The sequence below is a fragment of the Megalopta genalis genome, chromosome 3, assembly GCF_051020955.1.
Source record: "Megalopta genalis isolate 19385.01 chromosome 3, iyMegGena1_principal, whole genome shotgun sequence".
Classification (NCBI taxonomy): domain Eukaryota; kingdom Metazoa; phylum Arthropoda; class Insecta; order Hymenoptera; family Halictidae; genus Megalopta; species Megalopta genalis.
Window position 1 is genome coordinate 23,651,119 of NC_135015.1, and position 18,419 is coordinate 23,669,537.

General features: G+C 43.3%; 2 protein-coding genes and 1 non-coding gene across 8 annotated transcripts in view; 2 read left to right on the forward strand and 1 right to left on the reverse strand.

Annotated features, from left to right (window-relative positions):
- The first annotated feature begins 4,823 nt into the window (after positions 1-4,823).
- On the forward strand, positions 4,824-6,221 carry LOC117222173 (UPF0488 protein CG14286). Of its 2 annotated transcripts, none has more exons than XM_033473733.2 (3): positions 4,824-4,942; positions 5,133-5,476; positions 5,577-6,221. In XM_033473733.2, exons 2-3 carry the CDS (start codon positions 5,456-5,458, stop codon positions 6,102-6,104), a joined length of 549 nt encoding a protein of 182 aa, XP_033329624.2. In that variant the 5' UTR covers positions 4,824-4,942; positions 5,133-5,455; the 3' UTR covers positions 6,105-6,221. The 2 variants fall into 2 exon arrangements, with proteins under 2 accessions (XP_033329624.2, XP_033329623.2); XM_033473732.2 differs by having other exon boundaries at positions 4,852-5,009.
- A 169-nt stretch (positions 6,222-6,390) lies between these two features.
- On the forward strand, positions 6,391-6,463 carry TRNAR-ACG (transfer RNA arginine (anticodon ACG)). The gene has a single exon. It is a non-coding gene; the product is annotated as a tRNA-Arg (tRNA).
- A 166-nt stretch (positions 6,464-6,629) lies between these two features.
- Positions 6,630-18,419, reverse strand: part of LOC117222170 (ribosomal protein S6 kinase alpha-5) — a 52,018-nt gene continuing 40,228 nt past the window's right edge. For all 5 annotated transcript variants that reach the window (XM_033473723.2, XM_076520402.1, XM_033473722.2 and 2 more), the window contains 3 exons: positions 16,552-16,667; positions 14,994-15,194; positions 6,630-13,925 (listed from right to left, as the gene is read on the reverse strand). In XM_033473723.2, the coding sequence (XP_033329614.2) occupies positions 11,973-13,925; positions 14,994-15,194; positions 16,552-16,667 (2,270 nt within the window). In that variant the 3' untranslated portion in view covers positions 6,630-11,972. The remainder of the gene's footprint in view (positions 13,926-14,993; positions 15,195-16,551; positions 16,668-18,419) is intronic.

Sequence of the window (18,419 nt, forward strand, 5' to 3'; positions counted from 1 at the left end):
TTATATTATATTATATTATATTATATTATATTATATTATATTATATTATATTATATTATATATATTTTGATAGTTACCGATTGCCAAAAATTATAAAAACGAGCCGCGATCTCGGCGCGATAATTAGGGAGAAATCACTGTGCTCCGGGTCAAGATTGACCGAGCCACCGCGGGTCACGCGGGTCGAAAGTTGAAAGGCGCTGGACGGTTCCAAATATTTTCAATCGTGCTAAAAAGCGGCAAATTAGTGGATCGGACCTTCGATCGAAGGACGCCGGAGCGAAACGCGTATCGAAACGCGTCCGTGATTCAATTTGATCGGGCCCCATCGAAAGCTTCCGGCCGAGCAACATTTTATTCGACTACTTTCGTCGTCGATGAATTCGCCGGCGAAACAAACACGCGTCAACCGCGTCCGCCCGACCCGGTTCAATTAACTAATTGGAGCGATTGTTGTTATTAATTTTGTCCGGAAGCCCGGGCTCGTGATTCCGGTGGCCGCGCGGGGGTGCGCGCGGGAGGGCCCCGCCGTATATGAACCGGGAATGGAATTTTACTTAAAAGCTTGTTCGATCGTCGTTGCGTCGCGCCGGCAGGAACCGTCGGAGGGTAAGGGTGCGATATTCAATTAGCGACAACGATGACACATCGTTGTCTTCGTCCGTCGCCGAACGAAGCGGAAAGGACCCTCGGGGCTGACCAGCTGTTAGCATAACCCGCCCCTCTCGTCCCGCGGATATTATTCTCCGTCCAGAAGTCGTTCGTTCGTTCCCGGCGTCTCGTAAAAATTACGAGAACGCGTTCTCGACGGTGCTCTCCCCGCGATTTATATCGCGATTTATCCTCGAACGAGTCAATTTATTCGACGCGCTTCGTGCCGATTTCGCGCGCGCGCGAGAGAGAGAAAAAAATCGGAGCGCGCATCGGCTGCCAAAGTGATTTTGTTAATGAAATCGGCGTATCGTTGCGCGGCCAGCAAAAGCGCGCTGATAAAAATCGACTTATTCGATGTGCATTCGATGCGCGTATGATAAACACGAGCGGATGAACTAAGCAAAATCGTAGAAACATTCTTGAAGAATTTCAAAATGCTGTCGCATTATTTTCTAGCGATTATTATCCAACGATGGGACGATGCAATCTTTACTTTGCATAATAAATCCGCGGTGCGACCATAGCAATATCACAAGTATAAATTCGACGTGCGACCTCGACCAAAGAATAATTGCCAGCGACCGTCGCGTCTAAAATCGCGCTGCTCCTAATTGAGCCGTTCGCGTCGCGAGGTCGGTTCGCCGAGGATCGGCGAACGTACCGAAATTTTCGAGCGAGCACTGTATCGGCGCGGTGTCGATAACGAGCCGATTTTTCCCGAAGGAACTCCGGCGACGGAATTCGTGAGGGCGTAGATCGGCCCCGCGGATATCCCACGGACAAGTTAATGGCGGAAAAAGGGAAGAAGAAGCCGGCCGGTGTAACTGCCTTGGCGAACGAGTGAACACAGTCGGAATCGAGTCGAGTGAAGCGACGTAGGCCAGGGTGGGCCATAAACAAGTGCTTACCGCAATCTAATGCGTCTGTAATTGCTCGAGCACCAGTATCTTCCCCAACGGTCCCACTTGCTCCCGCGATTTAATTACTATGTAAATGTCGCATTCCCTAAACTGTCCGTTTCCCCTTCCCGGCCTCCCTCCGGCCCTCCACCACCTCCTCCACCTCCGCCGCCTCCTCCTCGTCCTGCTCCTGCCGCCCCTCTGCGCCCCGCGACCGTGCCCGTGCCCCTGCTGTCCCCTTTTCCCGCTGTCGCCCGATGTCCTTAATTACTTTATACGTTATTATAGCCCACCAACTACTGTCGACCGTACTCACTCCATCCGACAGCCCCCGGCATCGTTTCACTCCATTCCGGTCCGCCATATTGTTCGCCGGGCTTTAAACTCCAATCTCTTAACATTTTTGCTCCTCCTCCTATGCTCTCTCTCTCTTTCTATTTCTCTCTCTCCCTCTCTAATTCTATTCCTCTCTCTTTTTCTCTCTCTCTGATTCTATTTTTCTCTCTTTTTATTTCTCTATCTCCTTCCATTTCTCCCTCTCTCTCTCTCTCTTTTTATTTTTCTCTCCCTCCCTCTTCCTTCCTTTCTGATTATATTTTTCTCTCTCTCCTCTCTCCTTTTATTTCTCTCTCTCCCTCTCTATCTCCTACTATTTCTCTCTCTCCCTCTCTAATTCTATTCCTCTCTCTTTTTTTCTCTCTCTCTGATTCTATTTTTCTCTCTCTCCTTCTCTCTCTTTTTATTTCTCTATCTCCTTCCATTTCCCCCTCTCTCTCTTTTTATTTTTCTCTCCCTCCCTCTTTCTATTTCTCCCTCTCTCCCCCTCTCTATCTACTTCTATTTCTCCCTCTCCCTCTTTTTATTTCTCTCTCTCCCCCTCTCTATCTCCTTCTATTTCTCTCTCCCTCTCTGTTTCTATTTCTCTCTTTCTCTGTGTCCGTCCGTCTGTCTGTCTCTCAACGAAACCGTGTCTTCAACGATCTCCGCAACTTGTCGAAAGAAGACGGACGAATACGCGCGGACGCACATGTTCGCGCGGATTCTCCTTTTTCGGCGAATAATTCTAGTTAATGACGCACGCAGCAGCAGACTGTGTTACGGGGCACGGTTACGGGACCGCGAGAATAACGAGACACGTAATTCCGTGCCGCGCCGTTATAAAGTACATCGGGAGACGGCCATGCGATCAAAACGTAGTTAAGCGCCGCGGCGTTCGAAACTGCTAAATACGTTTCTAAAGATCGGGCCACCGGAGGTTACTCGATCCCCGAAACACCGGCGCGATACTCCGCGTCGAAAGAAACCTAATTTCCTTGTCCTCTGACCATTTTTCGGCACGGCAGATCAGCCGTAACTACGATCTCGATTAAGAGTTTTCCTCGTTTATTTTTTAGTTTACTTAGTGCTACGCTAATTTCGACTATTATTCGTTGAAACAATTTTTAAACGTTGTTGAAACAGCAACAAATATATATATATATATATATGAAAAACGCCGACGCAAGAAGTTGCATATTGTCTCTATAAAAAAAAACTACCGGAAAGGAAGAAAATCGAAACGCGTTCTAGCCTGGAATGCCGCTTCGATCAAAGTCCGCGAGACATTCGGACGCGTTCGTCGTTTAAGAGACCGTTGAACCGTCGAAACGAATGTTTCCCAGGTTCTGGCGTATCTGCAAATGTCGCTGATGAACGCGAATACTTGCGCGAACGTTCGAGGACTATCAATCACGTCGCCGTTTTTGGCAGAGCATCGGCTGATCGGATCGACACGATCCTCTTTGTCCGTGGCCCTAGTAAGTCTTAGCCCGGTGGACAGTATAAATGGGTTTGCTGTCCACAGGAGTCCGATAATTTGGCAGCGGAGAGGGTTGTAAGAGGGCTCCGACCAGTTTGTCAGCCGCCGATGTACCTAAGAGGGTCATCCGACTCCGCTACGTCAATTTGTCTAGCACCGCAATGGATAAACTTGCTGCACGATCTGTCACCGGCGATTCTCATTGAAATTCGATCGACCGTAAACAGCTCTCGGGGCCCTTCGTACGTTGAATATTACGGATTTCAATCGGAACCGAAAACCGTGCGCCGATCCGGCGACGCTGCGAAAACGCGCGAACTCCGACGGAACTATCTAATGGAATTTTTTTTTTTCAAGAATGGTTACGTCAACATTTAATAACTCTGGTCAACGTGGTTATTTTCACACCGAAAATACTTCGAACCTCTAGCATCAGATTCGAATCATGCGACACCCTAATTACGGCTAATGCGTTTTACTTAAAAAGTGATCGATTCACTGACAGCGAAACGTTATAAAAATGTCCGGAATATTGAATATTTGTTAAGGGTGAAAATGATTCTTGCTGTAAAAAGAATAGCTATGCTTGAAATGGCACGACATCCGGCAATTTAGGAGACAAACAAATATTTCGAGCATACCAAAATGTTCAGCAGAATCTGCTGCATCTATATCATACGTAAAAAGTTTATTTATTATTGTAAATACGACGTACAGATGATTCTTACCAGTATTTCCATAAGATGTAATGTAAATTCCGGCAAGAATCAACTGTTCCCGAAAATATAAAAATAGCGCCAATTGGTGCAGTGGCAAAACGCTCAAACTGTTCGCCGAATTCGACGGTTGGTAATTCGGCGAACAGTTTGAGCGTTCTGCCGCTGGACCAAGTGGCGCTGTACGGACATCGAAAGGAGGTTCATTTTTTCCCCGCAAGAGGCGCCACATGTACACAAGATAGGGCTGCATAAAAACATTAATTATGGTAAAATTAGGGAATAAAAAGCTGAACCAAGGACATATAACTGTTCAGGAGAACTTGCTGGATCGATACTGTGTAAGAAAAACAATTAACAATAACGCAAGATATCATTATTTAATATAATATTAATCAAACTTTGAAGAGCAATTAATTAAGTTTCACAAAGTTGTAATTTGTTGTTGCATACCAAATCGATGCAGTAGAATCTCCTGAACAGTTATATGTCCTTGGTTTAGCTTTTTATGCCTTAGTTTTGTCAAAAATTAATGTTTTTAGGTGATCCTACATTGTGTATATGTGGCGCCTCTTGTGGGGAAAGAATGAACCTCCTTTCGATGTCCGTACAGCGCCAATTAGTCCAGCGGCAAAACGCTCAAACTGTTCGCCGAATTACCAACCGTCGAATTCGGCGAACAGTTTGAGCGTTTTGTCACTGGACTAATTGGCGCTGTATGGACATAGAAAGCAGCTTCGCCGTTTTTCCGTTAGAGGCGCCACGTATGCACAATATAAGGTCGTCTAAAAACGTTGATTATAGCAAAATTAGAGAATAAGAAGCTAAACTAAAGGTATATAGCTCTTCAGGAGATTCTGCTGCATCGATTTTGTGTAAGAAACTTAAATGAGAACGAAGCAAAATATAATTAATTAACATAATAGTTCATCGAACTTCAAGGTGCAATTAATTACATTCCGTTATGTTTAATTTGTTTTTGTATACGATATTGGCACAATGGATTCTTCTGAACTATTTTATGCCTTAATTTGACCATAATTAATCTTTGGCCTTGTCCTTTAGGTACGTCATTCTACATATTTCGATCATAAAACACCTACACATCGAGCAATTTGATTGGTCTGTCTGCTAGTGACAATTAATTTTCCTTTGGGGGAAGAAAGCTATTTTCGATTAATTACACATCAAAGAAACGATTTTTGGAAAAACTGAACTCGAATAATTCGATCCAGAAGATCGATCTTTCAAGCAAAAGGATCGATTTCGTTGAAAATCGAATCGGAATCGAATATCCCCAATTGTTGTTGGATGGAATTGAGAACAATAACAGTGTCGCATCCGAACACAATGAAAAAGTGAATAAAGGTGTTACTTGTAAACTAAAAATGCCTCCGAAACCTAAGCCGGTATACTTATTGTTATGTACATTCATTTCTGACGTATATACGTGTGTTTTGTAACTCTTAACCTTTGGCAGACTGTGACAACTATGTTTATAATTTGCAGGGTTATAAAAAATCAGCAGTGGCTAAGAAAAGTACTACAACCCCAAAACCAACAAGTTCTGCGAGCACTTCTGAAAATAAAAATGCAGAAACCACAAGTGGTTTAACGCAAGAAGCCGAGGATCAATTTGAGCTTGAATTATGCTGGTGCATTCAGCAATTAGAAACATCTTTAACCGCTGGCAAACTTTCTGATAAGCAGATGCAAGAGTTAACTAAAAATATAAATATTTTAAAAAGCAATGCGGCCCCTCTAATAAAGAAGAGACAAGTAATGAGAAGTACTTTAGGAAATTACAGAGAGAAAATGGCTTTGGAACAGCAGAAACATGGGAAAACAGCGTCATCCATAAAATTTGTATCTGCTCCAAAGCAAAAGGAAAAATGTGTATTCGTTAAAAAAGCAATTTGTAAATCGACAAAGGAAACACAGAATTTGGTCGATGACGATGCTTCTTCAAAGACCGATGACGATTCTGCCAGCAATATCGAGACTATGTTTAAATTTAATTTTACAATGAAAGAATAAATCTGCATTTTGTACATTCATCTGCGTAAAACTGTACATATTATTATTTTCCATTACTCGACCTGTGTACTGTATTTTATTATTTGTAAATAAATATCGTGCTTCATCAAAAGTGAATTATAGTATTGTTTTTATGTAAATATGCATGCGATAGAGACTGGTACGCTCGTTTCTGAACCGAGATTTAATAACAGTTAAATAACTTAATTACGATTAAATATAAGAAATTTACTTACTGTCGTTGGTATTCCCTTATATAAACAAACATTAAAGCTGTTCATAAGACGGTCCTGTGGCGCAACGGATAACGCGTCTGACTACGGATCAGAAGATTCCAGGTTCGAATCCTGGCAGGATCGACGGATTTTTTTTTTTTTTTTTTTTTTAGTTTAATAATTAAATAATAGTATTCTGCTTCTTGAATTTATACGATAAAATTACAATAAAAGAAAAGTAAGAGAAAAAATATTGGAATTTATATCGCAAAAGGCGTTATAGGTTGCGCGAATCAAAATAAGAATCCAGTTATGTAAATAAATATTATGTTATGATATATTTAACAACCAGTAGTAACAAAGGTATTTCGTCTCTCTTACGTACTTATAGCAACAGAACAGCACTCTTTTATCGTATGGTACAAGCTGGAATCCGTACGTAGCTATATGTATATATGTATAATACATACACGTAGGAAGTCTCAAAAGTCTATCGCAATATTTTATCAATCCGTCGATGAGAATGCGATTAGAAAGCAAGATCGTTGACGACGAACGTGTACGGTCGACGTTTCTTTCCTGTCGATGTTTCTAGCCGACAGAGTTGTACAAAGAAAATTTTATATCTATATACGTTTTTTCGTGTTTTCTTTTTTTTTTGTTTCAGCGCCACCGAACACAAAAAGAATCGTGTCGTTTTTACCCTCGCGAACGTGCGTGAACCTAAAACCTCGATGATATGGGGTATCAAATATACGAATTAGGAAAAAGAATGCACTAGACTCTTACGACGTCCCGTACAAATATACACATTCTCCGAAGGGAATTGCTCGGCCGTTCATTCCTCACCATTCTTAATAACGTAACAGTTGATATATGTATCTAGAAAAAGAGAAATCAGTTCCTCCGTGGACCGGGCCAACTGACTCAACTCATTAAGACTCGGTTAATGACTTCGTTACGATCCTAAATAGAAATATCCTCTTATTAAAGAAATATGTTTTATTTATTTATATTTTTGTTGTTGTTTATCTAGTATAGACTTATATTAAATATATAATTCTTTTATATCTGTTTATTTTTTTCATTTAAATAATTCTTTGAATCTTCATCATCTGTTTATCATCATCATCATCATCATCATCATTATCATTATCATCATCATTATCATCATCACCATCATCGTCTTTCTTCTCTCCCTCTTATCTCTTTTTTTTATCGTTTTAGATTCTTTTATTATTCTCTCTTTCACTCGATCTCTCTTTCGTACGCGATAATTATATACGCCCGAATAAATCACGATACTGTATCGCGCTCTCGACGATTGCGAGCGCGATTTTATTTTCGATTTCGTTCTTTATATATCGCGTCGGTCGTCTTTGGTAAGAAGCACGCGCCACACTTCATGGAACGCCTATCCTCGTGTTCGCTCATTAGAGAATTTCCTCGGTCGCGTCTCTCTGTTCCCTGAGTCGGTGTACAACCATTTCAGTCTTCGCCATTTTTCCTTCCCAAACACGTTTCCCACTTTCCCTACGTTCTCTCGCACACTTGTTCCTTCATTTTACAGGCTAAATCAACGCGCGCAGCAACTCGCGGACCAATTAACATAAAAAAGTAATAATCCTTAACAAACATCGCTAGATACCTACGGTTCAATTAGTTGCACGCCAATGGCAAGTTCAGAGATGCTACTAAACGTAAAAAAAAAAAAAAAGAAAAAATAATCATCGTTTCCAAGTTATTAAATCTCCTATTGTATTGTACAAAGTGCCCAATTTCATATTTTTTGTAAAAAAAGAAAGCCTTCTGAAACAGCTTCGAGTGCAAAAGTTGAAACCATTTGTCTTTTATAATACAGGGATCGACAGAAATCACGCGAAAATTCGATTCGAAAATGTAAAAAGATCTTTTTTCATACAACGTTTTTAGCAGATGGTAAGATTCTAGGGTGTGACCAATCGTAATTTTGGCTTTCGAAGCCACACCCTCCGTGTCACTTCAAACGGAATTTCGATTTGTCATTTACTGTAGAACGTTCTCTCTACGGTTTAGAATAAATTCGCGAGTCGCTGTTTAAACAAACAATCGTTCAACGAAGCTCAAAACGTAACGGACTACCATCACCATTCAAAGAATCAACGCTCTGTCTCACTCTTTCGTTATCTCTCTCGTTTAATCCTTCCCTTCCTCTCTCTCTTTCCCCTCTGTTTATCTCTTCGACAACGCCGCAGCTTCAGCTCCTCGCCGATATGATTGACGCAAGTAAGAGAAAAATCGGAATTTCGAACCGGCTTCCACGAGACAGCAATTTCGGACTAGAAGTAGGCATGTTCGTTGACATAATGCGGGGGGCTCGATGGGGCGCGGCGAGGAGCTGAAACGTCGCGTTCAAAAAACATCTACGAAAATAAATCTCGCTGCGGAAAATTCTTTTCAACATTCTCAAACCTCTCTCTCTCTCTCTCTCTCTCTCTCTCTCTCTCTCTCTCTCTCCACCCCACCCTCTAAAAAGTGCAATTATCTCTCCTTCTCGCTCTTCAATAACAATTCGATGCTCCATCGATTAAATCGCTCTCTCTCTCTCTCTCTCTCTCTCTCTCTCTCTCACGTGTATGTTCTCGTTCGATCGAAAGTTCGAGCCGAACCCGAATCCGATTGTTCAAGGTCACGCGATCCGTCCCACCGCTTCAATTATCGGACTACCGTGGGCGGTCATCGAACTCAAGGACGAAATTCGAAAGCATAACTCGAAACGTAAAATTAGGCACAATCGGATCGGACACGCAGGACATAATTTCCGCGGCCTTGAAGCAATCGGTTTCCACATCCGGCTCGATCGGTGAACGCATTCGCACGAAAGGAATTTCGAGAAACACGTATTATAATACTAATCTCTAACATCCTATATGTATAATAATGTACACATGTATGTTCTCGTGTGTCGTTCGTGTACAAGTACATATGATCTATATGCGTGTGTGAGAGTGTGTTTACTTGTGTATGTATGTATGTGTGTGTATGTGTGTATATATATATATATATATATGTGTGTATATATATATATATACTTCAATATATAATATTTTTATAAAGATTCAGGACTAAAAATCAATGTATAAGAATAGCATTGTCGATATATGCTCGTGAACAGAACCGTTTCGAGTACTCTGTAAAATCGGCGAGTACCTTTCGTTCTCACCCTCTTTCTCACGTCCGACGCATACACTCTCACCAGGCATTCTTTTTTTTAGTCGTGTACACGGCTATCTCGTTAAATAAATAAGTTTTCCTCGCCGTTCACGACCCGTTCGAGGTGGGGGCGCGTCTCGCCGCCACGTGTAATTGTCTTTTCATCCACTCGCTGTCGTCGGCGAGCTTCCGGAGGCACATTTTGCTAATTTTTTTCGGGGAGTTTTCGCGTTCGGCTCTCTTCTTCCTCTTTCGATTCGTTCCTCACTCTTTCTCTCTCTCTCTCTCTCATTTTATCGTACACGATGGTCCGCTAACAGATCGACCAGACGGATGACCGGAGGCGCCGAAATTCTCTTTTTTTTGTTTTGAAACGAGGGACTTCCCGAGGACCGCCATTTAGAAACTTAGTAAGTAGAAGCGGCGTGCGATGGACAGACACAGGCGTCGAGTTCTGCTCGATGACACGCGCTCTTAAGGAATATTCACGGTCGATTGCCTCGGAAATCGTTTCGTGCAACGTACGTTTCGTTTATATTTTTCGCCGGCGGTCACCGTATCTCTCGACGATTGCCCGGAGCGGAAGACTTTGGAGGAGCGTGGGATCAACGACGAAATAAAAAAGATATGCAAAGGCAGATGTCCATCTGAGAGAAAAGCTCTCGCCAGTTGTTCCATAGTTTGGTATACCCCTTACCCTCCCTCGCGCCTTTCCAAGCCGTATGCGGAGTCTCGAGGCTCGTGCTAGGGCCACTGCCAGATAGCTACTCTCGCAGTAAACGATTCCCTTTGTGAGAATAGCTATCCGACAGTGGTCCTGGTACGGCTGGAGCCTCGAGAAACCCCGCATACGGCTAGGCAAGCCGCGGAGAAGGGGAAGGGGAAGGGGCCTGACGGGTCCGCCGAACTATGGAGCAGCTGTCGAGAGTTTTACTCTCGGCTGGACAGCCGCGTGAAGTCGACAAAAAGGAAATTCTTCGAGAGTTTGATAATCTGGAGTAAAATATCAGACCACAGGTGAATTTCGAGGAAAACGAAGGACGAATGAAAATGGAGAAAAAGGAAGGAGAAAGAAGTTTTCTATGCTTCCGGACGTTTCTCCTAAAGTCGTCCACTCTAATTTTCGAGGATCTTAGCCGCTGATAATGGATCATCCTGTATCTTATGGGGGTCGGGGGGCTGAGTAGAAGGCGATTCGGGCATCGGGAACCACACCCAGGGGGAAACGATGAAGCGGTTCAACGTTTTTACGGTTCATCACAGACAACGTGAAAGAAAGGATCAACGAGAAGGAGGATCTAGTGCGTTAGGATTGGGCCAGGAACGTCGACGTTCCTCCGCAACAACTGTGACGCTTGATAGGAGAATATAGTATTATATACACGTATGCCCGGTAATATCGAAACTGCGGCGCTATGGTCGAACATAGTGCTTGCCATAGAAAATACTTGTTAGTCTCGAACATGTTTTGTCAAGGAGGTAAAAAATAAATTGGAGATAATCGAGAAGATACGAAGATTCGCGGTGTGATTGGTTACATTCGGTAAAAAATGTATTCAAAATTGGCATTGTTGATTTTTAAAAATCTTGCATTGTTTCGTTGCACCGGCTTCGATCGAAGAAATCAATAACTTTGCTGTGTTTTAAATGAACGGTGAATAGTAGCACAAAAAGAAAAGAAAATTTGCTTTATGTGAAAAAAAAAAGGAATCGCGTTCCTTCGTTCGTGTTTGGAGAACTATGTTCGACGGCGGCGCTGCTCGATCGTTGCCGTAAGCATAAAATTAAAACGTATGTAATAATTTAAAGATTTGCGATAAGGAACGGTGTCGCGCGGGGAGCCCATTGCGAATCAAGTACGCGTTCAGATTGGCGAAAAGGATCGATCGCGTATCTCTTGGCATCGTCTCGGAAACAAATACGTCATCGTTTAATCGGAGTATAGAAGTTAGCGAAATGAAACGTGTTACTTACTATTAGGCACTCTTTTCCCGTCGAATCTCTGTCTCCGGAATTCCTTAGACTACGTTACTTGTTGCAAAATTATTCTAAACTGCCACAGATTCCGAAAACATGTTCTGCTGGACACGTCATAGTGAAAGATTCGTTATAATCTTCAGGAAAAAAAAAATATCGTTCCCAGTTTAAAGACGCTTTTCAATCATTCTGCGCGTCGCGTCAAGGTGCACCGTCCATACACCGTCGACCCGTAATTAGTATGGGCGCAGGGTCTCCGGAAACGGAAGCCTGTCTGAATCATGTAACGCACGAAATTCGAAAGGGTGCTCCCTGCGGAAAGTTCCGGAAATAGGAATGAAATAGAAATGGTTAGCTCACGCGTGAGCTTCGAAGGCAGCAACGTTACAACAACAGCATCATCAACATCATCATCACGTGGAAAATGCATAGGAGATACGAGGAGGTGCAAAACTGCCGAACCGATTCGAAGTGGGAACACGATCTACTCCACGATGATGGTCGCTAACCGTTTGGGCCGTTTCCCGGCCTTTTGTTTGCGATGGACGTCCCTGGGATCGGTGTGAGAACCGACCGAAACTGCCAGGTCGTCGCCACCGTTGACAGTCTGCTCCTCCAGTTTTCTCTTTCTGGACCGGGTCACGGGTCCGGTTCTGCTTTTGTAGACTTCACTGTCAGCATGTTTTTTGTATCGCTTGGACTTGGCTTCGTCGTCGTCGTTGTCCCTCTTTCGTCGTTTCTTGGTCACTTCCTGTTGCATCCGCGGGGAATTGGAATCCGAGGATGACGATAACGAACTGAGATACTCGTTCACCTTGTCCTCGCCGAAATCGAATGCACTAGGCTGAGCTGGCGAGGCGGAAGTCGCAGGATTCGTTGCGACGCTCGGCGGTCGCAGCTGTTGCATCGAGGGACTGGACGAGGTCGTGGATGCTGAGGAGGACACCGAGCTGGAAGTCGAGCGTTTATGCAGCTTCCGGCGCTGGGCGAGCCTCGCCCCGTCTACCTCTCGCAGCCGAAAGCCCTCTGGCTTCTCCAGGAGACTGGCGTTCGTGTTGCTATCGAGCGTGGCCATGTCGGCGGAAGTACTAGGTTCGGCTAGCCACGGGTGGTTCGCCAGCCCGTTCGCGGTCAGTCTTTTGTTGGGATCGACGGTCAACAGGCCCTTCGCGACCTGCTTGGCCAGGTTGGACACGTTGCTCCACGTCTCGTCTTCGAAATCGACCTCCTCCGCCCTGGTTCTAGGGATCAGGTCCGTCGAGCCGATTCTAAACAGAGGCTTCCCGGACAGCATCGAGTACAAAATTGCACCCATACTCCACAGGTCGCAGCTCTGGTCGTAGCCTTGCCTGGCCACGACCTCCGGCGCGGCGTAAGGTAGGGTAAAACATGGTGTATGCAAAGGTTCACATCCACGCTTCACTCTCGCGAAGCCGAAATCGACGATCTTCACCGGCGAGTCCTCCCCCATGTGCGCGAACACTATGTTCTCGGGTTTCAAGTCTCTGTGCACGACGCCCCTCGAGTGCATGAACCGTACCGCGGAAGCCAGCTGGCGCATTATCTTATTCGCCTGCAGCTCGGTAAACGGCCTCTGTCTACTGAGCAGCTCTCCGCCGGACAACAGCTCCATCACCACGTAGGTGTGCGCTCTATCCTGCAGCACCTCCACCAGCTTGACCACGTTCGGGTGGCCCTGGCAGTTCCTCAGCAGGCTGGCTTCTCTGCCGCAATCGACTCTTCGGCTGACGATCTTCACGGCGAACTCCTGCTGCGTTTTCCTGTGCCTGCACTTGCGGCAGACCGAGAAGCTGCCGTCCCCGAGCGCATCCTCGCGAGGATCTATCTCATAACTTTGGAAGAAGGTGGATTCTTCAAACTTGGCAGCCAGGACGTCCGAAGTGGACGGTCTCTGGGACTCGGTGTTGGTCTTTGTAGCCTCCTTGAAGATGTCCTTGCTAACTACGTTCTCGCCGAACAAGATCGACGGCGCCACGTACGAGTAGCCTCTGAAGAGCTTGTCGTAGTTCGGCGGAACCACCGCTGGACTGTCGGCCGCGATCATTTTCGTAAATTCGTCGGAGAAGTTGCTGGTGTCCAGCTCGTGGGTGATCCGCGGAACGAACGGAGGAGAGATCTGCCGTTTTTCCAGGGCGCTCCAGCTGAACGGTGCCGGCGCTTTACGGAAGAACGCATGGTCCTTCAACTCTTTCGCGTCGTCCGGACCGCCGCCCAGTCTCTGCCGTGGGTCCTTCACCAGCATTCGCAGGATGAAGTCCCGAACCGTGGGACTCAGGTGGCTCGGGATCGGCGGATCCGTCCTCAGGATTCTTCGGGAGATATCCTGCTGGGTGTTCTTCTCCCCTTCGACCGTAAAAGGAGAGGCGCTGGTCAACAATTCGTACGTGAGCACGCCCACGCTCCACCAGTCCACCGCCTGAAAATCGTTCACGTTTCGATCATCGCCTTAAGGAATGTCTCTCCCGCCCCCGGTTCTTGGAAAGCCCGTTAGAGGATCGTTTGAAGTACGGGCAGCCTTCACGGTCGCGCGCACCGGCTACTCGAATTTAGGATTCTCGTTATTCGAGCGCACTCTGTACTTTAACATTTAAAGGTCGGCCACCGGTGCCCGAGAATTCTATTTACCGCAAGGAGAACGCGTTACAGTTGTTATAGATGTTGTGAATAATGGATCGTCCTACTCCGCTGTTTCCCTTTGTTTCACTAGACAAACGGATGTTTATGCAATGCACAAATCAGTAATTGTACGAAGCCAGAGGAGATAAATGCGAGTGTATGTCATCTTTGAATGGTCTTAAACAATTGAAAATAATGTGACAGTATTCTTGAATTCTTGCAATACCTTCTCTATTCTGTATTTCCTCCTCTAACAGTCTTAAACAATTGAGAATAATATAACGGTATTCTTGAATTCTCCCAATACTTTCTCTATTCTGTATTTCTTTTTCTAACAGTTTTAATCGATTGAGAATAATGTAACAGCATTCTTACACATTCTTCCAATACTTTCTCTCTATTCTGTACTTCCTCTTCTAACCGTTTTAATCGATTGAAAACAATGCGATAAGCGTTCTTACATTCTGCTAATATTTTTACGTAACATAAGAATTGTTTGGTTGACTTTGAAACGGAAAAGGAACGATTGGCGGGCTTAAGACGATCCAGTGGAAACAAGATTGCAGACAAAGCTGCTTGTGCAACGCGTTTCCCGTTGCCTCGAGAGTAGCCAGACCTCCGTATACTCCGTACAAAGGCGGAAACGGCGATGATAAAGAGGTCGCGCGTCGCGTCGTCGTTTTCCACGTTCCCATGTGCGGCCGCTTCGCGAAACGGTCGGACCGATTATCGGAATAAACAACGGGCCGATAAACACCTAGTTCGACAGTGACGATGCTCGGGGCGCGATAGCCGACTTCCAAGAACGGCGAGGGAACAGAGCGAGAGAGAGAAAGCAAAACCGTGATGTAAATTCATCCTGACTCACAAAATCGTGGCCCGCAGAGCCCCCTCGTACCACTTCCGGTGCCATATACTCTATGGTTCCGCAAAAGGAATAGGCGCGAGCGTTGCTGTCCCTTTCGTGCGGCAGGAACTCTTTGCTCAGACCGAAGTCCGTTAGCACGATATGTCCCTCACCGTCCAATAAAATGTTTTCCAATTTTATATCCCTGTAGATGATTCCCAGCTGCAACAGAAATATTGTTAGTCGCATGGTGATCCCATGGGGGACGCTGTTTGTGGTTTATTCTACGACACCGTTCGAAACAGAGTTCGGCGAGCACAAATTTATCTAGATTATTCGTTGTAATTATTTGTTGTTACAATGTAAGCGAATACGATTTTATTGGAATAAGGATTTGTTCCGATAAAGAATTGTTCGAATAATTAATTATATAAGAATAGGAATTAATACGATTTTACTCGATTAAATAGATTAGAATAATTGACGACGAATAATGGAACAATAAAATATTCGACCAAAAAGAATTCGTTCGGATAATTATCTTAATTCCGAATAATACCGAACTGTTCGACGTGAAAAATATTTTCGAACGAAACTCTGCAAACTGTCGACGTATCGATCGGTTCGAAATAATTAATTATAAATACGTTGCACAGTTTTATTTGAAGAAATGAAACCTCTAGATAATTGAAATCGCTGGAAGGAAAGAGGGAAAGACAACTGTTGTTCTCGTCGAATGGATCACGAAGGGGAGGGTTACGGATATCTGCCGATAAATGAACAGTCGCGGCTAGGCTGCGGATTTTCTGCAGTTGCGGCAACACGAATGCCACGAATAAAACAAGGCTAATCTCCCATTATGTCTCAAAGGAACTTCTAATTTACTTCGATCCATTCACGATACCAACCTGCCGTTCAAACTTCGATTATCAGACTAGATTACGGTGGTATTCTGGTGTGAATCGTTGAACAGAAGTTAACTTTTTACTTAACAGAAGTTAAGTAACCATGATTCGCTAACATTTTAGTAAAAATTCATATTTTCACAAATATACAGCTTATTAAATTAAAAGTACATATTATAATGAAGACGCGATATTATTTTATTTAGTGCATACGACAAAGTGGAAAATAAATAAAACAAAAAATAAAATAATAATGAAATGAAATACAAATAATAATAAAGACTAAAATATAATAAATATAAGACATAATGAAAATAAAAAATTAAAACAAAAATACTGCAAAAGATGTTATAATTTCTTCGCGACAGAAGATTCCAAAGAAAGTTAAACAAAAAAACGCAATGAACACTAGAATACCTCCATAAGGAAGTTACTCAGAATCCGTTCGATAATTTCACTCGGACGAGTGTAAAATTAGAAGCAAATCCGATTTTAAGTCCATGATTTCTTAAAGACAAAGCAATCCTCGTCGGAGCGAGTTAATTATAATTTGCCCAATAACTTCGGCTCGCTCGTTTCATTTCCGCCGATAAGAAACTCGATATCAGTCGAGCAACGAAATTAAAAAGATCGAACACATAAATAAAGAGGGGAGAAAAAGATCAGCGGTTTACCTTGTGCAAATGTTCCAGCGCCAAAATAATTTCGCCTATGTAAATCCGCACTTCGTCCTCGGTGAAGTGCTCCCGCTGATATAAATGCGTAAACAGTTCTCCTCCGCTGACATAATCTGGAAGTTAAGCAGAGTTCTCGTTGTTTAACCTTTTCGGGCCGAGGGACGATGATATAGAGTTCGGGAAAATCGGGACGAGCCGGTGGACACGCGATCATCGGACGGCCGGCTCAATGGAGACGGTTGTTTGCGCGAATACCCGCGAAACCTTAAAATAGCCGATCATGATACGCGAGAACCGTGGCACGGCCAAAGGAAAAATACTCCTAGAACTTCGGGAACAACGAACTATTTTTTTTCCGCGTTCGAATCGCGCGAATCGACCGGCTCGCGGCGATCTGGAAAGCGGAATCCTGTGCCAAAAATCCAATTTCTCAGCTTCTCGATTTAGACGAATTTTTTTATTGCTGCGAAGATGGTATCCTGTTAGAGTTAACATATAATATTGAATATTATATAATATTATTATATCTACTAATTTTGTTTAATATTATATATATATATATTTTTCTTTTTATGAGAAATATAAATTCGAAATCCAAATTATGCGAATGAAGGATAAAACTAATTATTAGACACGGGATCTTCATGCAAGATAAACATTTTCATCAGCAATTGTATGAAACGAGTGATAAATAAAAATCGATTGAATATAATGTAACAGTGTTCTTAAATTCTTCCGATATTCTACTTTAATTGCATAAAACGAGCGTTAAATATTTTCGACTCGACAATATTCTAGCGTTGAATATTCTAGTCAACACGAACTCGATGACCTATTATACCGTAACCTTAAAACCTTGAAACTACGCTAAAATAATATCAGCCACGGAAAGCGAATTGCCAAACCACTCTGTGCGGCGATCGATCGATCGATCGAAATCGGACGTTCTCGATCGCAACGCGATTTCGAAACGGAGTCGAAACGAAAACAAACTTTCAGCAAAAATGACTGAAAACTGTTGTCCGAGCTAGCTAAAAATTATCCGCGTCACGGCTCGTTTACAAACTACGATCGCTAAAAAGGTTCTGTAAAAAGTCTTTGGACATCTTTTAAAACAGAATACACTGTTTTTATAAGCGGACGAAAGTACTTGAATTTTTTGGAGATGTTACGGGGACCTGTTTACTCTGTACAGTGTCTAGTATACTTCTCGTTAATTTTCTTATTTCTTCGTGCGTCAAAAAAGATTTTTAACTTATTAATATCTATAATAAAAATTCAAGAAATGCAAAATAAAGATTGTCCGCGTCAATTGCGAGCAATAGAAAAACTAGGCAGAACACGTTCTTTCTTTCTTTAATCATTTTTATAAGCGAACAACGATAGATTGAAGTATTAAAAATAGTAATAGCAAAATAAGCATTTAAAATAAATTCAAGTCACTTATAGTCCAATTTCGAAAAAGTTCTACCGTTTTAAAAGGTGTCCAAAGACATTTCACATCCGCTATAAAATTGCCAGCGATTAGATAGTCATCGAAAATATTCGTGATTAGATTATCTAAAAAAAATGACTCTTGTTTCTTTTCCTCCGGTCTTGTCGATGATTTTTAGCATCGAGTTGGATTTGTATGGTTATTCGTGCTATTATTTAGCATCGCAAGTGGAAAAGCGACGTATGACCGAACAGAGAATTTACGTTTACGATGCACAGTGACCCACGGAGCCACTCAATAGTATCGTAAAATTATAAATTTATTCATCGTCGGCCAGAATCATGGGAAACGCGTTATTTCTAAATTTATTCCCCGATCGTAAAGAATGCGTATTTGCACAAATAATTTACATCGTAGGCTCGCTACGAGC

Coding starts and splice junctions, on each gene's coding strand:
- LOC117222173 (XM_033473733.2), top strand. CDS start 5,456: ATGCCTCCGAAACCTAAGCCG. Junction 5,477..5,576: donor TGCCTCCGAAACCTAAGCCG/GTATACTTATTG, acceptor TATAATTTGCAG/GGTTATAAAAAATCAGCAGT.